Below are 25,312 nucleotides of genomic sequence, written 5' to 3'. Positions count from 1 at the left end.
AAATAATCCATACAGAAAAAAAGAAAAAGACAACAGTTGATTGTTCAATAAAACAACTTGAGGTGAGACATAGGGTATAAAGCAGAATTTTGTCCTCAAATTTCCGCTAAGGTTCAGTTGATGCTCAATGGGAACAATTTTCTTGAAACAGCAAACCAGAGCGCTTCTTTCAGGGCTCCGCCATGGCCTTCATGTTTTCCAAGAACTTGAGTGCTTGCTCTTTGGACAGTAAGATAGTAGATTTACCTTCATAGAATACCTTACGTTTAGCTGGATAGTGAAGACTGAATTTGATACCTTTGCGATATAGTTCAATACAGATAACGGAAAAGGCTCTCCTGCTCTCCGATACCCTTGCAGAGTAGTCGTTAAATAAAAGAATGCGTGAATCCTTGTATTTTAGCAAGATAGAACTATATTTGTCTTTGTAGGCTGTAAGAAGTTTTACCTTATCTGTAAAGTTCAGGATCTTTGCCAGGACTGGCCATGGTCTGGAGTTATTTTGAGATAATTGGTCCACCCTATGTGCCCTTTCCACGAATACAGGCTCAGTGGCTAAAGAGAAGCCCAGTGTTCAGGAAACCCATACTTGAATTAAGTGAGGCAAATCCAAATCTTTTACACTTTCTGGGACCCCAATCATGCAAAGATTATTCCTCCTGCCTCTGTTTTCCTGATCTTCCAAGCATTCTAAAAGGACCACATTTTCCTTTTTAAGAGCAGAGAGTTCAGACTCCAGGCAATCAGTTATCATTTCCTGAGAAACCATGCAATTTTCCAAGCTGTCAATCCTGTTTTTTTGCATTTCCATGCTGTCTTTGAGTTCATCTATCGATGATTGTAACTTACTCAGTTTATCTTCGAGAGCAGCTGAACTATTCCTTGATATTTCTTTTATCAGTTCAATTTTCATTTCCTACATTATTCTCTCAATCTTGGATGCCATTTGCAATTCAGATGATTTGGTTTTCTCTCTGTTACTCTCGGTATTTTCATGGTCATACTAACCTGAGAAGCCGAATTTCCAGACAAAGGATTAGAATCCTTCTTCAGCATTATTTCTATGCTAATTGGGAAGCCAGCTCAAGGTTTCTAAGTCACAGTTATATGTGCCTGTTTGGAACTCCTCTTACATGCGACTTCTCAGCCTTGTGTCATCACCATAAATTGTACCTCATCTTCTGAAGAAATTTCTTGCTGAGCAATGTAAAGGGCCATCCGGAGGCTGTTCCTGAAGGGAAGGGTACTGTATGGATCCATTATCGAGTGCTCCTCTGGCCTGCAGTGGCACTGTGACCTACTTGAGCTGTCTGTCTAGTCCTCTAGTTCTGTGTTCCTCACTTCCTCCTGGTAGCCATCTTGTTTTCTGTATAGACATATTTACTGAGGCAGTCTCAGCAGTCAGTTGCCAAAGCTAATCCTACCTTCCGGTCTTCATACTCTGACTCTGCTTCTCTTTCCAGAACACTTCATTATTGCCAGCTTCCACATTTAGCACTTCTGCTTGTTTTCCTTCTGGGCTCCTGGATTTCTGGTTACTTCCTGCTCTTTACCCTGTGTCATGCTTCTCGCTTCTTGTTCATGTTGGGGGCTACCCTGTTTCTCATGCCTCACCAGACTAGGTGGCTAGCCTAGACAGAAGTCCATCTACCATTGGCACCCTGGACTTTACTCTCCTGGGATTAGGCCAGTCATTTCTGGGGCAACCCTTAGACTACAACCATCACAGTACCTTAACAAAGCATATTTTTGAGTAGGATCTGCCACTGTGTCCTTCATAAACTTTAGTGTATTTTGGAATGACTTTTGGCATTCTACATTTCATCTTCCTCCTTGCTGTCCTTTGAGACGGGGTAGAAGCTTTGGTGTAGTTGATTTTCGCAGTGCAAGGCAGTAACGTTTAATACTGTCACACTGTGCACTTTAATGGCTGTTTTACAATCTTTAGAGAGGTGATTTGTGGAAGCAGATTCTTCGTTCCTTGAACACGTTTTTACATGACTGTGAATACCTCCTCTATAACCAATCTTCGTTTGTATGTTTGTTGAGTTATAATTATGAATGTCACTTTGTAAACCCTTGTGATCTACTCATGGAACAACGGTATATAAAATGTCTAAATAAATAAATAAAATAAATAAATTCACTCAATGGCTTTTCTCTGAAGCCACGGCACTTCTTTAGAGGGTGAGGTTTCTTGTGCAAAGAAGATAGTCTGTCTGGATATTCTACCTTTTTGTTTGTGGCATTAGGAAGGGTGGAAGATGTAGACATCACAAATGAAACTTCTGTTTTGTGCACTACAACAGATTTTTTTATGTTACCATATGTTTTAGTTGGCTGTTCATCCCAGACATGGCTTGGGCTGGTTACATCTAATGCATCAAGCATAAAACGTGGATCATTTCTCATCACCACTAAGTCTTAGATGAACCTGGAGAAAATGTAAAAGGTGGAAAACCAACATTATTATCCATTTTATATTTTGAACATTGGGCAACCTATTTTTCCTTCAAGCTATATGAAGGTTTTTTCGTTTAGCCTTACTCCAAGGGCAGTTGATAGTTGAAGCCTGGAAGATATGGGTCAGCTTTAGCTGCCTCGAGTTCCAGCAGCAGATCTCCAAGCTCTGTAATTTTCCAGACAGTTATTGAACTTGACAAGCTCATGATGAATCATGTATTTAGCAAGATCTGACATGCCCGTGGCCTCAGACTGTGCATGATGAAATACTTATAAGATACTCTTGGAAGTTATAGGTCTTTGTTCATCACTTGGCATTTTAGTTTTGAATATTAAGATAGGGTGAGGTTGGTCAGGCTGTATGAAGGGCATGTATCAGATATCCTTGGTGAAGGCAAGTTTGCAGCCATATCAGGACATCAGTTCATGTGGGATAGTTGAGTACGGGCATGAGGAAATGAGAACCTCAGTACAGGCATGAGACACGGGACCAAGACGAGACTTGGCTTCAGGCGAGGATGACCCTCCGGAGGCTTTCGCTGCAGACGAGAAGACAGGCTCATGCACGAGGTAACGAGACACAACATAACACGCCAGAAGAGGTATCAATGAGGAACCAAGGGTCCAGGAAGCAGAGGCGGAGACGAGGCATTAAGAAGGAACATCAGGAACATCATACAACATCAGGAAGACCACGGAACATCAGGAGAAGACAAGGGATATCCAGAAGAGACCAGGAACATGAAGAACGATGAGGGATCCCACGAAGAACAGGAAATACCAGCAGGAACGAAGACGAGAAGTCCTGGAGAGGAACTAACTCCATGCGAAGGCAACTAAGGACTGGAAGCTGGGCCCTATATAGGGCTAAAGATCAGAAAATGCCCAGGAAGGAGTCCAGGTGAGGCCTGGGGCATATCTGGCCACAGGCCCTTTAAATCTGTGGAGGAGGCGCGGCTCGCGCCTTAGGAAGACAGGAACAGGAAGTGCAGGACTCTGGACAGCGGCCCTGTACAGACGCCGAGGAGACGGAGCAGAGCTGGGCCGTGGAGCAGGCCCCGACGTCAGCAGGGTTCCTGCCGCTGCAGGAAGGACCAAGGGCAGCTCCAGCCACCTGGAAATCCCGGAGACTGCGGCCTCTGGGCCACGAAGATGGAGACGACGTTGACGGCAACTCCAGCTGCATTGCAGCAAGGTGGCAGGGCCTGCCGTGCAGGAAAGACACCCCAAGGTCCGCGGCTCCTGCCGGTGAAGAAAACAGGTTGGCTGTGGCTCCTGCCGCGAAGAATGTCGGTGGCTCCGTGCCACGAAGGTAGGTGCAGGAGTGTAACAGTTCATTCATAAAATACAAGAGATCACAGAAAGAGGAAGACAGGCAACAATATCTGGAAAATTAAGAGAAGCTGGAAAACTAGTCAGGAATGAGAAAATTCAAATACAGGAAAAAATAGCAAATACGGTAAAACGGGGGACAAGACCTTTTTAGATATGTTAGTGATAGAAGGAAGTGCAAAAGTGGCATTGTGAGACTCAAAGGTGAAGGGGAGGAATATGTAAAGGTTGGTGAGGAAAAACAAAAATTGCTTAACAAATATTTCTGTTCAGTGTTCACTATGGAAGGGCCTGGAGCAGGACCACATAAAACAAACACAAATTAGTTTGGAAGTGAGAATAACCCTCAATCGATTTTCAGAACAGTGTGTTCATGAGGAACAAACTAAACGTAAAGTAGATAAGGCGATATGGCTGGCTGGGATACATCCGAGGATACTAAGGGACCTTAGAGATGTCCTGGCAGCTCCGCTTGCTGACCTTTTCAATGCTTCTATAGAGTCTGGAGCAGTTCCGGAGGACTGAAAAAGGGTGGATGTGGTTCCTATTCATAAAAGGGGAAGTAAGGAGGAGGCTGGGAACTACAGGCCATTTAGTCTGACCTCTGTGGTGAGTAAACTAATGGAATAACTCCTAAAACAGAGGATAGTGTTGCGGAGCCCTCAGGCCCGGTTAGGAGCATGGAGGCGCGGTCCCATCTAAGGAAGATGTGAGCCCTTGGGCCGTGGCATGGCCCAGGGAGGAGCTCCAAGACACACCACGGGAGTTAAGCTGGTATGAGCACGGGTGGAGCAGGAACGAGGCTGGAGTGAAGACAAGGCGAGGATTCTGGAACAGGAACAAGGCAGACTCAGCCCTCTACTGGACCTACACGCACCAGTGAGATCCAGCAATGCAATGCTGATCTCGAGAGTAGCCCTCCAGCCACTAGATAGCCCTTCTGGACCTGTCGCTGGAAACGACGAGTGCATGAGGCCAGGATGAGGCTGAAGGCAGGAACATGCAAACTCAGACGAAGACTCAGGATACTCAGAGGATTCAGACATAGACTCGGATACTTAGACAAAGACTTGGATACTTGGGCAAGGACTCAGGATACTCAGAGGACTCAGACAAGGATTTAGGAAACTCAGAAGGCTTGGAGGACTCAGACAAGGATTCAGGATACTCAGGAGACTCGGACAAGGATTCAGGTTGCTCGAAAGACTCAGACTCAGACAAGGATTCAGGATACTCAGGAGACTCGGACAAGGATTCAAGATACTCAGAAGACTCGGACAAGGATTCAGGAAACTCAGAAGACTCGGAGAACTCAGACAAGGATTCAGGATACTCAGGAGACTCGGACAAGGATTCAAGATACTCAGAAGACTCAGACAAGGATTCAGTTTGCTCGGAAGTTTCAGGCAAGGATTCAAGAGTCAGGCGAAAGTACTGGGTGAGAACTGCATCGCAGTGCGCCCAACACAGCTGCCCGTGGCTGGTCGCAGACCACGCTGAACGCAAAGCAGACTCCAGGCGAAGACGTGGAATTTGAGACTGGAACATGGCGAAGATTCAGTAGAGGCCTGCACTGGGATGCACCATACACAGCTGCCTGTGGCTGGTCGCGGACCACGCTGGAGCGGAGCAGGTTCTGGCACAGGCATGGACGGAAGCAGGCACAAGGGAACTCCATAGACCGGGAACAAGATACTCAGGAACAAGGCTTTAAAAACAGAAGTCTCCTGGGGGCTTGCGCTGCAGGCGAGAAGAAGGCCTTGTTCTACGAGTCGTCCTACACAGCTATCCCATGGGCTGGTCACGGACCACGACATGGCACGCCAAGAGAGGTGGATAGACGAGGGACCTGGGAATTGGACGAAGAGCTGAGGATGAGACGGACAGAGTCAAGACAGGAACATCGGACATCAGGAACATGGAACATGGCACCTCAGGACTTGGGACATCAGGACATGGAACATCTGGAACATCAGGAACAGAAGACAGGTGACGAGGGAGTTCCGACAAGGGATGAGACCAAGGACATCAAGGAGATGAAGATCAGGAACTCGAAGATAATGGAACAAACATCCATCATGGCACAGGCTACCACGGAAGACCTGGAATGAAAGGTAGATCACAGACACTATGCAAACCCGATCCAAAGGCACTGAAGAATGGCAGGCAGGACCCTTTTATAGGGCAGAAGCAGGAACAGGCTGATGACATCACTGATGAGGGCCACGGGGCTTTTCCTGTTGCTGGCCCTTTAAATACCGGAGAGGCCCGCGCCCGCGCCTATGGTGAGTCAGGAGAAGCAGAGGTGCATCGGCGGCATCCCACCACATGGGAGGCACGAGATGGAGCGGCTCCCTGCCGTGAAGCAGGAGAAAAGGCGCAGGCAGCGGCAAGGATGGCTTCCCTGCCGTCCGAGGACCCCGGCAGCGGCTCCAGCTGCAAGATGGAGCAGGAGCAGCAGCGGTGGCTTCAGCTGCGGAGGAAGGCTCCCGATGGCAGCACGGCCTGCTGTAGGATGGCGTCGGCAGCGGCCTGGCTGGCCGCTGCAAGGAAGAAAAAAGGTATCAGACTGCCCGCGCTTGTTGCGGGCAGGCTCACAACAGATTGTGCACAACAGTGCAATTTTTGGAATCCAATGGATTGCAAAATCCAAGGAAGAATAGTTTTAATAGAGGTAAATCTTGTCAAATGAATCTGATCAATTTCTTTGATTGGGTGACCAGAGAGTTGGATCACGGAAGAGCACTACATGTAGTGTACTTGGATTTCAGCAAGGCCTTTGACACGGTTCTGCACAGAAGACTTATAAATAAATTGTGCTCCCTTGGTATGGATCCTAGAGTGACTGCTTGGGTTAGAAACTGGCTAAATGGGAAGCAACAAAGGGTAATGGTAAATAGATTTTTCTGAGGAGGGGGTGTTACTAGCGGTGTGCCTAAGGGATCGGTCCTTGGACCGGTTCTTTTCAACATTTTTGTGAGCGACATAACAGAAGAGTTGTCAGGAAAAGTTTGTCTTTTTGTAGTGATACCAAAATCTATAACAGGGTGGACAGCCAGGAAGGAGTGGAAAACATGAGAAGAGATCTAGTGAAGCTCATGGAATGGTCTAAGGTCTGTCAGCTAAGATTTACAGCTAAAAATGCAGAGTAATGCATTTAGGATGCAAAAACCCAAGAAAAGGTACAGTATTGGAGAGAAATTCTTATAAGCACAAAGAAAGAACAGGATCTGGAGGTAATTATATCTGATGATCTTAAGGTGGCCAAACAGGTGGATAAAGTGATGGTAAGCACCAGAAAGATGCTTGGCTGCATAAGGAGAGGAATGGTCAACAGAAAAAGGGAGGTGATATTGCCCTTGAAAAGGTCCCTGGTGAGATCTCACTTGGAACAGTGTGTAGAATTCTGGAGACCGCACCTTCAAAAGAATATAAACAGAATGGAGTGGGTCCAGAGGGTGGCTACTAAAATGGTCAGTGGTCCTTGTTCTGAAGCATATGGGGATAGACTTAAAGATCTAAACATGTATACCCTAGAGGAAAAGCAAGATAGGGACATTCAAATATCTCACATTTTTCCATAGACCGGAGGTGAGCCTTTTTTAATGGAAAGGGGGTAGATTCAGGAGTAATCTTATGGAATATTTCTTTACAGAGAAGATAGTAGATGTGTGGAACAGCCTCCCAGTTGAAATGGTGGGATGTCTGCAGAGGCCTTTTATAGGCCTTGCTGAGTGATGTCATCAGGAGGTGCCTCAAAGCCTTTCCTACCACTTTAAAGCTGGGAAGGTCGGTGCAAGAGTTGGCAGTATAGCTTCCTGCCGCATCACAGAGAGAAGCAGCCCAGCAACATTAGGGAACGAGCATGGGGGTAAGGGTGGCAGTTCACGGGTCTCCACCTCGGACTGCCAAGCACAACACAGGAAACTGTGAAAGCAAGACAACAATGAATAAATAGAAAAACATCTGTGGAGACAGGACATCAAAAATGAGAACGGTGATGAAACGGCTCGTTTATAAAGAAAGTCTAAACAGGTTAGGGCTCTTCAGTTTGGAAAAGAGAAGAACGAAAGGGGATATGACAGAAGTTTATAAACTCATGAGTGGGGTGAAATGGGTAAATAGGGGATAATTATTTATTTTTTCAAGTGATACCAAATTAGGTGAGGGTGTCATGGTCGGTGAACCCTTGGACTGAGGTGTGATTGACTAGGCCCACATCATCAGTTGGCGGACATGCTCAGGGACTCAGTCTTGTTTTCACCGACAAGGAGATTAGTGTGTCTAACAAATGCATACCAGACAGTGCCCAATGTATATAAATGCAATGGAAATGAAGACATTAGCTATTACCACCCGATGCAGGAAAGTGAGCCCAAAGGCTGGGCATCCAACGCTCATTTTTTTTATGTGGGAAAATTAAGTCCAGCTCTGAAGGTGGAGTCATGTTTACTCTCAGTCAAGGGCTCATGAGAAATATAAAAAATGTGGTTCTCTGTGTTGCAATAAATGTGCCCCTTGTAGGGTAGGATTGATTAGGGAGGTTAGTATAAGATTTAGTTATTAGGGGTTAGAACAAAAAAATAATAAAATGTATATAGAGAGTAGTGTGGCGGAGCATGGTGATTAGCTAAAGGACACTTAAAAAAATCGTGGGTGATTCCTTTTCTTTTGGTAAACAGGCATTGCAGATTTCCATAACTTCATGTAAATGATGCACTGTTGTTAGGAATGTGCAGTTTAGAGGTCCGTGCACCCAATGCAATACATTTTTGAGCTCTAGAAAAACACATTTCTCCCTAGTTCACCCCTTTTTGTATGCCGTTCCAATTTCTTTCTCATTTGAATATTGCATTGAGCGCACAGGGGATGTGGCTGCAGGCACGTTACGGAAACGGGTGATCATATTGGGCACCCATTTGAAGTGCACGTCTTTTTGCATTGGCCTGTTCAAGTGTCAGGCCACGGTATGCATAGTGCGCTGCTTCTTAGAGATTTAGGTATAATTTGAATTTGTGCTGGAGATATTTTGGCTTTTTCAGGAAATCGTAATTTTTGTGTTTGACAAATTCATTTGTAGGACTCATGATTTGTAGTAAGTCTCTAGCACGTGTAGGTTCTTTTGCAGATTTTGGGGATAAAATGACCACACTGGTAGCATACAGCAGTCTCTTTCTCACCGCCGATCCGCCTTTACCTTGTACCCATGCTGCTTGGCAAACTGCAGGATCAGAGCCCTCCTCTCCCGAGTGGTGTTAGTGGCATCAAAAACCTACAAGGATGGCAGGGAAGAGAAGAGGATGTTTAACAGATCAATCTCAAGTGCTCTCATAGGGGCCGATGCAATAAATGCGCGTAAAAAGGGGGGATGCCATGCAATATTTAAATTAGGGGGTCGCATTAGCAAGGAGGCACTAGGGTCACTTGCCCGCCCCTAGCGCCTCCTTGCTAACGAGAACCCTATCGCTTTCACTAACTCGGCTGTCTACCGGTCAGGTGGGGTTTTTTTTTAAAGTTTTCTTTAAGTTTTTCCTCCTTCTTAATATCGCAACGATATTAAGTAGGAGGATATTAAGTAGGGGGAAGTACAGAAAAGCAGTTTTTTCTGCTTTTCTGTACTTGTTTTAAATGCGCTCAGCTATTAATGCCAACCAGAACCGAGCCAGCCTTGAGTGGTAACACCACCTTCAGTCTGGTTATGAGCATTGCATCTATATATTCCTAAGGGATTGCAGTTCCTTTTGGAGTTTGGCATTAAGGGTGGGTAAATCTGAGTGCCTTCTGTCCCGCCCTTGCTCAGTGCACTCACTGCCTGTCCCAGAGTGTTAAGATTTATGTCTGCTCACCGCCACATGGCCATCCTCATGGGAGAGGTAGGTGTTGACATCATTCAGAGCTGTAAGTGCACACTGTCTGCAGGAAAGAACACACAAAGGCTTCAGCACATAACTTCCAGCACCAGCAGTGTGAACTTCCATACTGCAGTCCTCTCAGTGAGACCCTGGCAGCGTGAGCTTCCTCACTGCAGTGTCCCTGTCAGTGAGTCACTGGCAGCGTGAGCTTCCTCACTGCAGTGTCCCTGTCAGTGAGACCCTGGCAGTGTGAGCTTCCTCACTGCAGTGTCCCTGTCAGTGAGAGCCTGGCCGCGTGAGCGTCCTCACTGCAGTGTCCCTGTCAGTGAAACCCTGGCAGCCTGAGCTTCCTCACTGCAGTGTCCCTGTCAGTGAGACCCTGGCAGTGTGAGCTTCCTCACTGCAGTGTCCCTGTCAGTGAGTCACTGGCAGTGTGAGCTTCCTCACTGCAGTGTCCCTGTCAGTGAGAGCCTGGCCGCGTGAGCGTCCTCACTGCAGTGTCCCTGTCAGTGAAACCCTGGCAGCCTGAGCTTCCTCACTGCAGTGTCCCTGTCAGTGAGACCCTGGCAGCGTGAGCTTCCTCACTGCAGTGTCCCTGTCAGTGAGACCCTGGCAGTGTGAGCTTCGTCACTGCAGTGTCCCTGTCAGTGAGAGCCTGGCCGCGTGAGCGTCCTCACTGCAGTGTCCCTGTCAGTGAAACCCTGGCAGCCTGAGCTTCCTCACTGCAGTGTCCCTGTCAGTGAGACCCTGGCAGTGTGAGCTTCCTCACTGCAGTGTCCCTGTCAGTGAGTCACTGGCAGCGTGAGCTTCCTCACTGCAGTGTCCCTGTCAGTGAGACCCTGGCAGCACGGAGACGTTGCCTGTCCATGAATCTCTCTTTTGCACCCTGTGTTCATGCAGTGATTGGGAGGAAGGGAATACCAGGAGTGAACAAATCACACACTCACTTCCGGATTCTCATCGCCTCCTCGTTGTCAGGCCGAAAGAACTCATAGTTCTTGTAGGTCCGAACGGCCTCCCGCCGATACTGTCCCACGTTGAACACTACGGAGTGGGGGGGGGGGGGGGGGGAGAAGGGTAAAAGTGGTAGCATCAGACAGCGTTTCCCGTGCCACATCAGAGGCCTGCTGTCTAAGAGAGCTTCTTACCTTTGGTGGGGGTCCCAATCCAGTTGAGGTAGCGGGTCAGCTTCTTGGAGATGTAAGTCTTCCCGCGGGCTGGCAGCCCCACCATTATAATCATTGTAGGGGAGTTTGTAAACTGGGGGATGGAGGCTGGAGACAGAGCAGAGACCACAGTGACTGTGAGTATTCCTTCTTATGGAAGTAATCCCTGTTATTAAGAATACTCCCCCTTTTAAGAACATCGTTTCACAGTGCTCCCCTACGGTAAAGTGCAGAATTACGTTCCCATCAATACAGGCTATTGTAATGATATTTCTGTGCAATACTACACCAGCACTTTCTGAAGTAAAAAATAAAGATTGGGGATTAAAACTCAGTCCTAAGGAGCCCATGTTCCTTCCCTTTGTGCTCCCTGCCTGCCATACAGTGCAGCACGCTGGGACAGCAGCAGGGCACTAAAAGGAAGCCCTTATCCCTGTCACAGCCACTGGCTCTGCCCTTCTACTCTCCTTATCTCACCCAAAACCTTCTGTTCCCTGTTTGCACAAGCTCTGCTCCTTCCCTGCCCCAAGACTTACAGCCTCTGCGCCGCAGCAGCCGGCTGCTCATGTGTGGGATCCAGATCTTCTGCAGCGGGGTCTGGGTCAACTCCTCCGCTTGACTAGCCATCTTGTGGGAGCTCTATGGCACCCTCCCCCACTTCCCTCCAGGTGTTGGGGCTTTTAAGTGATAAAAAAAAAAAAAGAGCCTCAGTTGCCTTTTCCCCAGTCAGTACTGACTGGAGCAGGGCTCTGGGCCCAGTGTCACCTGATGCAGCCTGCCCCAGGGGAGGGGAGGAGATACCAGGAAAGAGACAGTTCAAGGGAGGTTACAGGTTAGCAAGGCCACTGAACTCCAAGGACTGTGTAATGAGTGCTGTCAGATAACCTCAGCGAGAGCGAGAGAGAGAGAGAGAGAGCAGCACACATACACACACACACACACATACAAACTGTCACACCAATAAAGTTTATTGAAATTTGGAAGACAGGGAAAAACGAGCGACACAGAGACAGGCACTGTCGGGCTACAGACTTTGTAAAGGCAATGTAAAGTGAAATTCTGAAGAGAGGTACTGTAGAGAGAGAGATATAGATAGAGGGATGCTGCAGTGATCCTGGGAGAAGTAAGAGCTATAGAAGCACAAAATGTTGTATCCTGCCACCAGCCCAGAACATAATCTGATCAAACACTGACCAGCTCCAGAACCCGGGAATTGTCATTATTGTTCTTTCTCAGGGCCGGTGCTAGCTTTTTTGTTGCCCTGTGCGAACAATTATTGTGCTTCCCTTCCCACCACACTTCATTCATTCTCTGTCTCGGGCCTGCCAAAAAAGCCCAGCTCCTTCCAGCAACCTAAACTTTAAAAACTGTCGCCTTCCACCCTCCAGGTCTTCACCCCCTCCCCCTGGAACGCACTGCTGGTGCAAGAGTATTAGGTGTCCTAAGCAAATCTTATATCCTTGCACCCCTGCCTCCTGCTCTCTCCATGTACACAGTTACAAATTATGCATTTATAATAGATTTTACTTGAAAAAGAATATTCAAAGTACAGTCTTCTGAGGTAAAAGAAAATATTATAAGTATTTGCATGCAATTCTTTGGTGCCAACCAGAAAATCCTATAAATTTATTTATTTAAACATTTATTTAAACATTTATTTAAATAAGACACTTGGAACCCATATGGCATTAGGGCTACTGTGATGTGTGTTAGGTGTGCGCTTGACCCTCAGAAAGCCATGAGTCAATTACATTTACAATATAATAAACCTCCCACACCAAAACAGCACTAACTGCCAGCACTTAAAATGTAACAACCCCTTACCAGGCCCTAAAACACCAATACACATCTTATTAGGAAAATAGAAGAAACCAAGCTGCTATAGATTCCTACACGCTAGCAGAATACCTCTCCTCAGTCACACATGCAGACCCTCACCAAATACTGGAAAAAGAAACCATAAAGTATAAATAGAAAAATATATCTATACATACACATGCATACATATGCATTCTCCCTCATACACGCACATGTTCCCTCTTACACACACACATACAAGATCCCTCTCTTTCTCACATATACATGTTCAGAGAGCACCCTATGTTTCAATACCTCAAACTTTCCTGATATAAACTGAAGAATTTACTGCTCAAAAAGAACTTACTACTATTTAGATCTCTTATTCCATCATCCCTAGAACTTGCATCTGTCTCAGTGTTCCCTCTCTCTCTCACACACACACAATGCTCCCTCTTTCACACATATGCCTTCTCTCACATGCACATACTCAGACACCCACACACACTCCGCTTCTGTTCAAACACATACACCCACACACGCCACTTCTGCTCAGACACGCATGCATACACACAAGCTCAGACACACATACACACACTCACATACACACACATACATGCTCAGACACACACAGGTTTTCTCCTGCTCATACATTCACTAAGGGGCAGATTTTCAAAGCCCTATGCGTGCTGGGCCTATTTTAAAAAGGTCCGGCTACGCACGTAAAGCCCCAGGACGTGTGTAAGTCCCGGGGCTTGCAAAAAGGGGCAGTTCAGGGGCGGGGCCATTGCCGCTGTGTCGAAGGATCGCATGCCAGCAGGCTGCCGGCGTGCGCAACTTGCGTCTGCCTGAAGGCAGGTGCAAAAGGTACGATAAAACTTTGGGGGGGGAGTTAGAATAGGGCTGGGGGGGGAAGGTTAGGGGAAGGGGTGGGAGATCAGGCTAGGGGGAAGGGAACGGGGGAAGGTAGCGCGGCGCACGCAAGGTGCACAATTGTGCACCCCCTTGCGCGCACCGACCCCTGATTTTATAACTCGCGCACGCCAGTTATAAAATTGGGTGTACATGTGCGCATGTGTGCATGTTATAAAATCTACCCCTAAGAGTTTCTCCCAGCAGCCCTGGCCTTCCACTTCTTCCTCAGGGCAGGTTGGGAACTGCCTGGATGCTTGTTTTTGTTCTTCTGGCCATCCTGCAGCTTCTCATTTTGATCTCGCAGCTCTGCGTCTCATCTTCGCTGCACGACAGGTTGGGAACCATCACATGGTCCTATGACTCCTCCTTTTCTTCGCTGTATGGCCATGAAATCAATCATCTTTGCCCTGCGACTGGTTGGAAACTGCCGCGCGGCCCTAGGGCTCCTTTTCTTCACTGCGCAGCCCTGCAAATTGATCATCTTTGCTGTGCGGTGGCTTGCGAACCACCGCATAGCCCTAGGGCTCCTCGCTTCACCACATGGCACCATGGCTCCTCCTCCTCTTTGCCAAGTTGCCCTCCGCCACCGCATTTTTGCTGTGTGGCAGTTTGGGAACTGCCACGCAGTCCTGCAACTCTCCTCTTTGCCACTGTGGCTTCTCTTCTTCTTTGCAGCGCAGCAATGCCAGCAGCACTCTTAACTCAATCGTGGCCCTGAGGCCGCCACCCCCTCCAGGCCACTGCCCTGTGCAAGTGCACGGCTTGCACAGGAGGTTGCACCGGCCATGTTCTTTCTGTATTGTGTGATTTTATTTTACTGTTATTAGGTATTTTTTTTCTTTCATTGAAACCACTTTGGAGGCAATTTTCAAACTGCTCACATTGCTGCAAAAGCCGTGGGTACTTTTCAACTGTGGACTTTGCACCAATTTTCAAAGGAAAGGACAGATATACTTTTTCTTTAAAAATTGCCCAAGGAAAAAGTACCTATCAAGATTTGTGCATCTTTTCCCTGTAGATATTTTTCCTGCCCAATATTACATGCATGGCTTCCATAATCCAAAACTATGGGGTGAATTTTCAAAACTTTACGTGCATAAAAATTATCTGCTCACGTATTCCATATTATATAAAAGTTGATAATGCGCGCGTATTTTCATTTTCTTGCAAGCATATACATGTGTAAAAAAACAAAAACAAGGGACAGATCCAAGGCAGGGCCAACTCTTACACATGTAATTTGCTATTTTAAAAGACGTGTGTGTGTGTGTATAGATGTGACAACTTACGTATGTATTTGCACACATGCTAATTATCTGGTGTAAGTGCTGTAAAATGTGTTTATTGTGTAGTGCTGACTGGGTAGGGGGGGTCTGGGTGAACTGGGGGGAGTTCAGGCTGAAGAACGAAGAAGGTCTCGATGATCTGGTGAAAGACTGGGCAACGGGTGGATTAATTGGAAACTGGTTACGCACGCATGTTTTAAAATTGGCCGAGTTACGCGAGTAAGTGCTACTTTACTTACATGCGTATGCGTGTTCAATGCATTAAGATACATGGTTCCAATGCACTGCCTGTATTTGCGTGTAAGCACACATACGCGCATAGGTTCTGGGGGTAGAGAGACGCATATCTTATAAAACATTTTGTATATCATTTGCACCTGTTGTAAAATACTTGCATAGATCTGCTTGCGATCATATCCATGTGTATCTGCTACCGTGCAGATTTGTTTGACAGGGTGACTGCTGAAGTTGGCGGTGCACCAGAAAATTTGCTCTTGCCATGTGACTAAATTAAAAAAAAACAAAACTACGCGCACACAATTACACTTGCTATTTTAGCACATTTACAGCCCAACATAAAAAAAATATATCCAAATTCTGGTGTCACCTCAGCAAAAAAGACTTCCTCCACCGCTAAACATTTTGCAAAGTAACACAAACCCCTATAAAAAAAAACAAAACAAAACACCTAGAACCTTGCCATATCATACAATCACAGCTCTGACTCTCAGGACTCAAATAACAGCAACCTTATGAAAAAGCAGCAATGTAAATACAAACACCCACACTCAGGCTCCCGTTCTCTCTCACACACACACACACACGCACACACACACGCGCGCGCACACATACGCACACACGCGCACGCACACACACACACACAAACTCCTCTTTAGCTCTGCCAGCCACTGTGATGTCCAGCAAGGATGAAAGCATCTGCGTGTCAGAGAAGAATACCTCCTTATACCAGTAGAAAGGGCCCCTCTGAAGATTGCAGCCCAGCTGTCTGAAATAGTGAGGAATTTCTTTATCTCCTTACTTCCTGAAGACCAGAGAGGGAGGATGACAGAGCTATTTCCACACAGCAGTGTTCAAGAGAGTCCCTGAGATATACAAGCATCCCCTCGAGGAGCTTTACCAGCTGGATTTGATATCATGACTAGTTCCCCTCTCCTCAGGGCATTTCCCTCTTAGGGATTTGGGAGAAAGGGTATATCTAGGCTTTCTCCATCAGACCATTAAAGATGTCATTCTTGGTCACCTTTCTCTTCATCAGAGTCATGGATGAGTGTACCGCAGAGGTCAGACAATGAAGGGTCTATAGGGATGCCTTCTGACCCCTCTCTATCCTTACCGAGGCATACCTCACCTCCCGAGGTCCTTAGTTACTCTCAGTTCCTGGGAAAGATGGCAAGTATGTTATCTACTAAGGAAGAAAGAGGATCTGAGAACAGAGTATTTGGATTGCTGCAGTTCATCCAGCCTCCTACAGAATCTGCTTCTGTCCCAGTCCATAGCCGCCTTAAAGACCTGCAAATGAGTGTATGGCAGACTCCAATGTCTTGTCTGCCTGTGGCATGCAAGATTGACTTAAAATACAGACTGGACTTGGAGCCGCACCACTCTGTGGTGGTGGAATCAGCCTTGAAATGTGCAAAGTGTTCTGGGGAGCATTCCAGGAAAGACCAGAGGGCTTTGAATATGTGTGTGGTTCTGGTGCCACTAGATGGCGCATAATTACCAGCCAGTGTAATGAAGCCTGTTCTTAGAGTAAGTGGTTAACATTATGCTTATCATTTCAGAAGAGCTCACACACAGAGGCACCTATTCCTTATAATGGGAATCCTTCTAGAGAGGAAGGTCACTTTCAGGGCAAGGCTTTCAGAATAAGGGAGAATTTTCCAGCAGAAGGGAGTGTGGGCTGCTAAGATAACAGAGTCACCCAGCCCAGTAAGGGGAAATGGTTTGAGATAATATAACAGGGTGCTCCACATATGGAGTTTCAGAAGCTGGTATGGAAAGAGATAAAGACACACGGATTGTGTGTAGGAGGTTTCTCCCGCAATGGGCTCTCTGTTTCGGAGAATTGTGGCCTGAGGTGTTTTCACAAGCCTGCAGATGAGATGAGAGGAGTGAAGAGAAGGTAAAGTCAAATAAAAAGGAAGCAGTTGGAGATGAAGCTGATTCAGAGCGTTGGACATGGAACTGGATACCGGGGTGTAGGCTACAGGACCTGGGGAATAGGTTTACCTGCTGGAGATTCATTCCAGGAAGAAAGAACTGCAACTGGCCCAAGGAATGAGGGTTGCTTTGTCTGGATCCAATCCAAGTGGTTGTGAGTACAAAGTTTTGCATCTTAACATTGAGGAGAGCCGTGCTGTTTTAAAAGAGACATCTGGGACTGCAGATGACCTGGGAAGAAGAGTAGGAGTGAAGTCGGACCAAGAGATCTGGCACAGGAAAGGGTGACCTGTGAGTTTGATCCTTAAATGTGTTTTGTTGGGTGTCCAGCTAATCCCTTATCATGAACAGTGACTGTTAAGAGCTTGCAAGTGTGAGAACCTTTCCTTACTGAAATAAAAGGTGAAAGGGCGGCCTAATTGATGGTCCTTGGACTACAGAAGATCGGAGGGAATACCAAAAGAATTTTAGCATTTTTGGTAGCAATTTGGAAACTGTTTTTACTATGCTGACCCTATCTAAGAACTGTGATTTGTTGAAGTTTTGACAGAGTATTGATTTTATTGCAGTTGAACTAATTCCAGAATTATTTGTTATCTATTTTGCTACTTGACTAATTCTTCAGTCAACTTTATTTTATTTCTGGAGCACAAGCAATGTGTGGACAGTGTGTTTGTTTTTTCAAGGTGTTAGTGATCCAGTTTGGCTCTGCAGATGATTCTACCCCCAGTCCATTTCCTGAGAGACAGTGTACCCAACCCTGGGAGAGCTGCTCCAGTACTCCCCAGGGATGGAAAGGTGACTCACCTGGAAAGGTGGGGTTACATAAGTTTATGAAGAAGGTCTTCCAGGGATCGATGCTCAGTGTGAGAATTGTGACCCACCAGCTTTTCATGGTGCAGTACCTGCATGAGTGCATTAAAAAGCAAGACTCGAGGGATCTTCATCGAGTTGAGTTTCAGCAGACCCTGGCGGATGCGGAAGTATGTTGTAAACTGTTAATTCGATCAACATATTAGGTCTTCAACACTGCAACCAGAAGTGTCCATTGGAGCTAGGAAGCTCACCTGGCTCCTATCAAGCAGACTCAGGAGGACATTCACAATCACTTGGAACAAATCTCATGCATGAGAGAGAACCTGTTTGGGACAAAGGTGTAGGAGACAGTGGCTCTGATCAAAGAGCATCAGTCAATGCTGCAGTCACCGTCCAAGGTGCCAAATGACCAGCCCACTATGTCCAGGCATTGGCATGCATGCGAACTTTAAAGCGGTCATCCTGAGATTGCTGTTGACTAATGATGGTGTTGGTGGAGGTGGTGGCAGTATGGTAAGAGGAAGAAATAATGCACAGCACAGAAGTGTGATGACCTATCTAGTCTACCCATCCACACCAACTGTTCAGCTTTGCAATCTCTACCACTCCCTCAGAGATCCTCTGTGTTTATCCCATGCTATCTTGAAGTCATATATTTATTTATAGACATTTAATATTCTATTTTTTACCAAGAATGGCCTCAAAGCAGATTACAATCAATTTGAATCAATAATTGCAAATAAAATAAACCTGTAGTGATCAACTTCACAGCAGGGTAAATAACTTGAAGTCCTTGATCAAAAGTTGTTCTGTTTCCACAGTGTATTTGTGTTTCTTTAGTATACTGCCACCCTGTGTCATTTTCTGAGATTGTTTGGTTTAGATTTTCTATAGGGTCAAGGGTACAAGATTTCTCTGTCTTGATTGGTTTTTTAAATGTTTCTGAACTTCTTATTGGATCTGTTCCTGCTTGTTACTCTCTATGTCAGTCTGTCTGTCTCCTCTTCCTATTGGTTCCCTGACCATAAGCAGCTTGGGACAGTTTACTTCCTGGAGGGATTTTCAGTTGGAAGAAGGCTCTTGGCCAGCTAACAGTTCGTCTTCATTCTCATACAAGCAGTGGAAAGCATCATCTTTTCACCATCCACTATTAACCCACAACTACTGTAAGCTTTCAGAGAAAACTTACTACAGCTGTATTAGTCTTTTCAATCTGTGCGCCTATTTTTGGTACTTTCTCTTGGTGAATTGTTCTTCATTCAAATAAATGTTTTTATTAACCAATAACTGAGTTTATCTGAAGCTGGGGAAAGGTTTAAGTGACTGTCTAGTACTTAAGCTAGAGATCAAATGTCAAGGGCAGTACAGGAGTAGAGGGAATTAGATCAGAGGGAATGGGGTCGCTGCAGGGAAGACCTGGCTGAAAAAGCACGTCTTAGCAGTCCTTGTCTCCGTTTGTAGGCATATAAGGGTATAATGCAGCTGGGAGGAGGCTGCCTGATTCTCCCTCCCCTTCAGTCTCTGTGAGATACTGGTGCTACAGAAACCTACCACTGATTACCTGATAGGTGATCCCAGAAGCCCAGGAAAGGACAACTGTTTATCTCAGAATCCCTTTTTTTTAAAACTCTTTATTTATACAATTTTCTTGGTATACAAAATAAGTAAAAAGAATATAGTAAAACAATGATCATTTCTGGCACCAACAGCACAGTTTACAGAGAATTAGTTTGAGCAAATACACCCCTATAAGGTATAAATATTAGTTATGAATATAGTGCAAACTATTAGTGTATTCCAGTTGCATTGTACTGATGATACAACCCCAAAACTTCTATGTATTTGAACTGTTCATTTTTCATAGCATAGTGTAGTTTCTCAATATAAGCTATGTCATGAACTTGAGCACAACAGTGATCTATGCAAGGATTACGTTTCCAAAATGTTTCAATGGTTATGCGGGCTGTTAATAGGAGCTGACCCACCAGCTGTCTTTGCTTGCGGGGCACCATTGAACCATCCTATCTAACCAGCAATCTCGATAATATATATAGCAAGGCCTAAAATACTAGCGATCTCTTGTACAATTGCTATCCAAAAAAATTGTACCGCTTGGCAGTAGCACCACATATAAATATATGAGTCCATTTCACCGTAACCCCTCCAGCACATCGTGTTGTAGTCAGGGAACAATTTAGAGTAAAACTGATGCGTACGATATGTTCTGTGTAACAACCTAGCCATCAGTGCAGCTCGCTTTGTGCAGAATGAGCGGTGGACTGCCATCTAAGTACCTGTCCAGTTACGAGCTGTTAGGGTAGTGCCCATATCATTGTTCGATTTATTGATGAAGGAAGAGGGTGTCACTGTACCAAATTTACTGCCACAATAAATTAGAGTTATAACCTTATAGGTATCCAAATTCGTTTTTATTGCCAGACATTTCAGACTTGCCAATTAGAACGATATAGCTAATTCATGCCTCTTAGAGAAGACACTTATACTATAATCCTCAATACAGCACATACGTAGAATGATTGCTGCTTAGCACATTATGGGAAAACCTAGAGCCATGCAAGTCATATAACCTAGACTTGCTTAGGTGTTATTAATAAGCATAGCTAACTATCTCCATAATTTTAGAAGATACTTTCAATCTCAGAGAGGTCTCTGTATGAGATGAGAAAGACACTGTAGTACACCATCCAGAATGCTGAAGATTGTCCACTGGCCTGTAGGGAGGGACAGATAGTGATGGCTCGGGTGACATCTTCAGATGTTAATGGGTCATCTTCTGCCACCGCCCTCCTTGAACCCCGGACTGCCCAAGCCAAAACTCCAGCCATCAAGCCATCCAGCGCCCTAGTCTCCCTCCACTGTGTGTCTCTTTCCTCTCTTCCTCTTTACCCTCTCTCTCTCTCTCTCTTCCTTCCCTGTTCCATTCTCCCCGGAAACTTCAGCTGTTTTGGAACATCCTCGCCACCTGCTACATAGTTGGGGGAGTAGACTGACTCTGAGTAAACCCTTGCTGCTGGAGATCTGGGAGTAGCCATGGAGCTGTAATTGGAGAGCTATGCTGTGGCCCACCTCCTCTCCCCATTGCATCCAATTAGAGCATGGGAAAGAAAGTTGGTGGGGCTTCAGGGAACAAAGTATTACTCCAGTATGCAAGGTGGTGGTCCTGCTCTGCCTCTCTCCCTCTCACAAGGAAGCGCTGCAGGGGGGGAGGAGGAGGAGGCTTCAGACGCAGTGAACCTTCTGCATTAACCGGACTTTCAGTGTCCGGTTATAATCTGGCTCACTGAGGATCAGGCGGGACTATGGGAGATGGACTATGGAAGCAGGAGTCTCCCGCCAATTGTGGGAGATTTGACAAGTCTGCCAGGGAAATGAGTGGCAGGCAGTGCCAGCCCTGGCTCAGCCTGTCCCTGACCATCTAAAGCTGGCTAGAAACTCTGTCATAAATCCTTCTTTAGCTGGCATGCTCTGGTGTATTTCAGCAGCCCCTTAGAATCACTGTCCACATTCCAGAATGTCTTCACAGGGAGGGTAGAGGTCAGGTGTCTCTGGGAATTTCTAGAAACAGTGAGGGGAGGGTGTACATTATAACAGTAATGTGTGGCTTGGGTCAGGGTGGACTTCAAGATCCAACTGACATGCTGGTTTTCAGGTCAAATATTAATAAAAGGGCACTTCCACTGCCTAGGAACAGTATGGGTCATAGGTAGGGTTGCCAACTGGCTCCAGATTTTCAGGACGGGTTGATACAGTCCTGATTTTACCTCATTGCATGCTGGGACTTATTCTGACTTCCCTATTGCATTCCCTAAGAAAAGCAAGACTATAAGTCCCTGCATGCAGGGGAGTAAAACCGGGACTGGATCAACCTGTCCTGAAAATCTGGAGCCAGTTGGCAACCCTAGTCATAGGTGGATGACTTCTCTACCTATGACCTTTTTTTTTTTTTTATGCTCTTACTTTGAATGTTGTTATTGTTTTCATGAATAAATCACAGAACTGAGGATGCTATGTTTCTGCTACATCCTCAATGGATTACATATTGAGAACAGAACCAAGTAAACGGACAAAGCCCCGACAGCTGCACACCCTGCCCTCCCACCTTCCCCCCATCCCCCCTTTTTTTCCCCCAATTTAAGGCAATTACACAAACGTCATCACACTGTGTTCTCCAGACAAAAACACCAAACTGAATAAGAGCTCAAGAGGAGCTAGTGATCCCGATTCCAGATACAAAAAAAATCGGCTTAGTCATTCAAAATCAAACTCCTGGATCTGTGTGGGAGTGCTTGACTATAAGGATCCCAAATCTGCAGAAACCTCCATCGCTGGACAGGAGAGTGACGAGAAGCCAGGTCCTCCATTCGTAGCAAATAATGTAGATGGTTTCACCAAGCCCAAAAGGAAGGCGCATCCGTGCCCTTCCAATTCAAAAGTATCATCTTTTTCCCCACGAGGCAGGCTTTCTGTACAAATAAGCGAGGTCCAACACCCCTAACCTGTAAGGGCGGGAAACAACCAAATAGAAGGAGTAACGGAGACACATTGAACGAGACCCCTAACAGGTTCATGAGGTATCCGGCTATCCTACTCCAGAAACGTTTAATAAGGGGACAGGCCCAAAAAGAGTGGGACAACGAATTCTGAGCAGCTTGACACTTCCCACAGGCAGCAGAGGTTGAAATTTTAGCACGATAAGCCACCTGGGCCGACATATATGCTCGCCGAAGGAACTTGTATTGCATTTCCCTGTAATACATGTTAGAGGCAATCTTGGATACTTGCTTAAAGCCTGCCCTGAGAATGGAGGCTGTTACCATAAACACTCCATCCCCATTCCAATGATCTACAAGGACTGAACAATTATCAGTTTGCATAAACTTTTTAAGCCCTTTGTAAAAAAATAGAAAGAGAGAGACGGAGGTTGCAACTTATCAAACAGGAACACTGCATCCAAGGACTGGAAAACAGAGGATCGTAATGAGTCCGGTGGTAAAGATTTTACATAGTGTTGAATTTGTAAATAAGAAAATACCTGTGTTGTGCTCCGGGTGTGGATCCTTGGGCCGACCGACAATATGGGACGGTCGGAAGGCAGACACACACAGTGCGGGATGGATCTTCACCTGGAAACCCGTGACCCCACCAGAGGAGCTGTTAGGGCCCGGGTCGCTAGGACTTAGGTGGCTTCGCCCTGGAAGTCCGAGGTCCCCCCAGGAGGAGCCCGTAGGGACCCGGACCGCTGGGACTTAGGAGAGTCACAGGCGTGAAGGGAAACCGAGGGCGGACAGAAGTCTGGACTGGTAGCTGAAGACAGGAACGAGGAGGTGTACCGGAGTCTGGGTATGCAGCAAGTAGTGGATCCAAGAAGCGAGCCAGAGTCGAGGCAGGCAGTGAACAGGCAGAGACGTGAAACAAAACCAGGATCAAGGCAGGCAGCAGGCAGGCAGAAACGTGAGACAAACCAGGATCAAGACAGGCAGCAGGCAGGCAGAATCGTGAGACAAACCAGGATCAAGAAACGCAGGATAGCAGCAACTAACTCTCTCCAAGGAGTGACCACGTTGCAAGGCAAAGCAAAGAAGAAAGCCGCGGGTTTAAATCCCCCTCCGGGGCTGACGTCAGAAGGAGGGCGGATCGGCACATCCGGGTGCTGGGAGCTCAAAAGGACAGCCCTCGCGCGCGCGCATTCCCCCGCAGGGGGCGGAGCTATCCTCGGGCTTGCCGGCGTCCCCACGAGGAGGACGCCGCTGCCATGCGGCCAGGCCGGCCCGGAATCGCGCGGCTCGCGGCGCAGGGAGGAGACCCGCGGGGAAGGTAAGAGCCCTGGTCGCTGCGTAAGCGACTGGGGTCGCAACAGTACCCCCTTTCTTACGCCCCCTCCTCAGGGGACCCGGCTTACCGGGATTGTCCTGATGGAAGCGGGCTAACAGCGATTTGTCCAGAATATTCCGAGCTGGCTCCCAGGAATCCTCTTCAGGACCGCAACCCTCCCATGCCAACAGGTATTCCCAGCGACGAGCCTGGAAACGAACATCTAGTACTTTACGTACCTGATAGGTAGGTTCTTCATTAGAGGGGGATGATACAGCATCAGTCGAGGGTTGATGGAAACGGGAGAGTACCACTGGCTTCAGTAGAGAGACATGGAACACGTTGTGGACACGTAAAGATGAGGGTAGACGGAGTCTATAAGAGACCAACCCTATTCGTTCAGCGATAGTGAAAGGGCCACAGTATCTTGATGCCAATTTCTTGGAGCGACCCGGCAAATGGAGGTTTCTGGTGCTTAGCCATACCTTAGTACCGGGTAAGAATATGGGTGCTGGTCGACGGTGGCGATTGGCATATCTCTGCATCTTTTCGGCAGAGGAAGTGAGTCGACGTTGGACCGACCTCCATAGATGATGAATGTGTTGGGCCACCGTAAGTGCTGCCGGTGAAGGCACGGTAACAGGAATGGGCACCGGAGGTTTCAGGTGGCGGCCGAAAACGGTCTGGAAAGGTGATTGTCCTGTTATCGAGTGGGTGTGGTTGTTGTAGGCAAACTCGGCCCAGGGAAGGAGGGACACCCAATTGTCTCCTCTTTCGGAGACAAAACTTCGAAGGAACGTCTTCAAGGACCTATTCATGCGTTCGGTCTGCCCATTGCTTTGTGGGTGGAAGGCCGTAGATAGGTTCAACTGTATCCCAAATTTCCGGCAGATGGCCCGCCAAAATCGAGCCGTGAACTGTGGGCCCCGATCAGAAACGATACTTTGCGGAAGTCCATGAGCCCTGAAGATATGCTGTGTGAACAGGTGGGCTAACTCTGGTGCTGATGGCAACTTGGGTAATGGTACGAGATGAACCATTTTGGAGAAGCGGTCTACTGTTACCCATATCACCGTATTGCCCTTGGAAGGGGGTAAATCCACCACAAAATCAGTGGCGATATGGGTCCAGGGTTCCGTGGGGATGGGAAGAGGCTGCAGAAGCCCCCATGGGCGACCGTTTAGAGGTTTCTGCCGGGCGCAAACTGGGCAAGAATCCACGTACAGGCGTACATCCTGGTGCACCTTAGGCCACCAGTAATAGCGGTTGAGAAGATTGAGGGTCCTCTCCCTACCGGCGTGACCACCAGAGAGGGAATCATGAGCCCAGGCAAGAACTCTTTTGCGGTCCCTGCGAGGGACTACAACACGTTCTACAGAGGATACGATAGTATTGGCTAACTGGACCTTGGCTGGATCAATAATATACTGAGGGATCTCCTCCCTCTCCTCCGGAATATCATTCCTCGAGAGGGTGTCCGCCCGGACGTTCTTCGCGGCAGGTCGATACTTGAGGAGAAAGTCAAACCGACTGAAAAACAGCGACCACCGTGCTTGTCTGGGGTTCAGCCGCTGGGCTTGGTTCAGGAATTCCAAATTCTTGTGATCGGTGTAGACCGTCACAGGATGAGTCGCCCCCTCCAACCATTGCCTCCACTCTTCTAGTGCCAACT

The 25,312-nt window shown here is 47.0% G+C and overlaps 1 protein-coding gene across 4 annotated transcripts in view; it reads right to left on the bottom strand.

The window, feature by feature from the left end:
* The window catches only part of PFKFB1 (6-phosphofructo-2-kinase/fructose-2,6-biphosphatase 1), a 132,144-nt gene that overhangs the window by 55,164 nt on the left and 51,668 nt on the right, over positions 1 to 25,312 (bottom strand). For 2 of the 4 annotated variants that reach the window (XM_029607323.1, XM_029607340.1), the window contains exons 1-5: positions 11,350 to 11,497; positions 10,796 to 10,921; positions 10,595 to 10,691; positions 9,642 to 9,708; positions 8,993 to 9,067 (exon numbers count right to left, since the gene is read on the bottom strand). The exons of 1 other annotated variant lie outside the window; for it this stretch is intronic. In XM_029607323.1, the coding sequence (XP_029463183.1) occupies positions 8,993 to 9,067; positions 9,642 to 9,708; positions 10,595 to 10,691; positions 10,796 to 10,921; positions 11,350 to 11,440 (456 nt within the window). In that variant the 5' untranslated portion in view covers positions 11,441 to 11,497. Of the gene's footprint in view, positions 1 to 8,992; positions 9,068 to 9,641; positions 9,709 to 10,594; positions 10,692 to 10,795; positions 10,922 to 11,349; positions 11,498 to 25,312 lie in introns of those variants that run through there. One more of the 4 variants, XM_029607331.1, reaches the window with a different exon arrangement.

The sequence above is a fragment of the Rhinatrema bivittatum genome, chromosome 1, assembly GCF_901001135.1.
Source record: "Rhinatrema bivittatum chromosome 1, aRhiBiv1.1, whole genome shotgun sequence".
NCBI lineage: Eukaryota > Metazoa > Chordata > Amphibia > Gymnophiona > Rhinatrematidae > Rhinatrema > Rhinatrema bivittatum.
The sequence above is the reverse complement of the archived record's forward strand: the minus strand, read 5'-3'. Positions and strand labels throughout refer to the sequence as shown.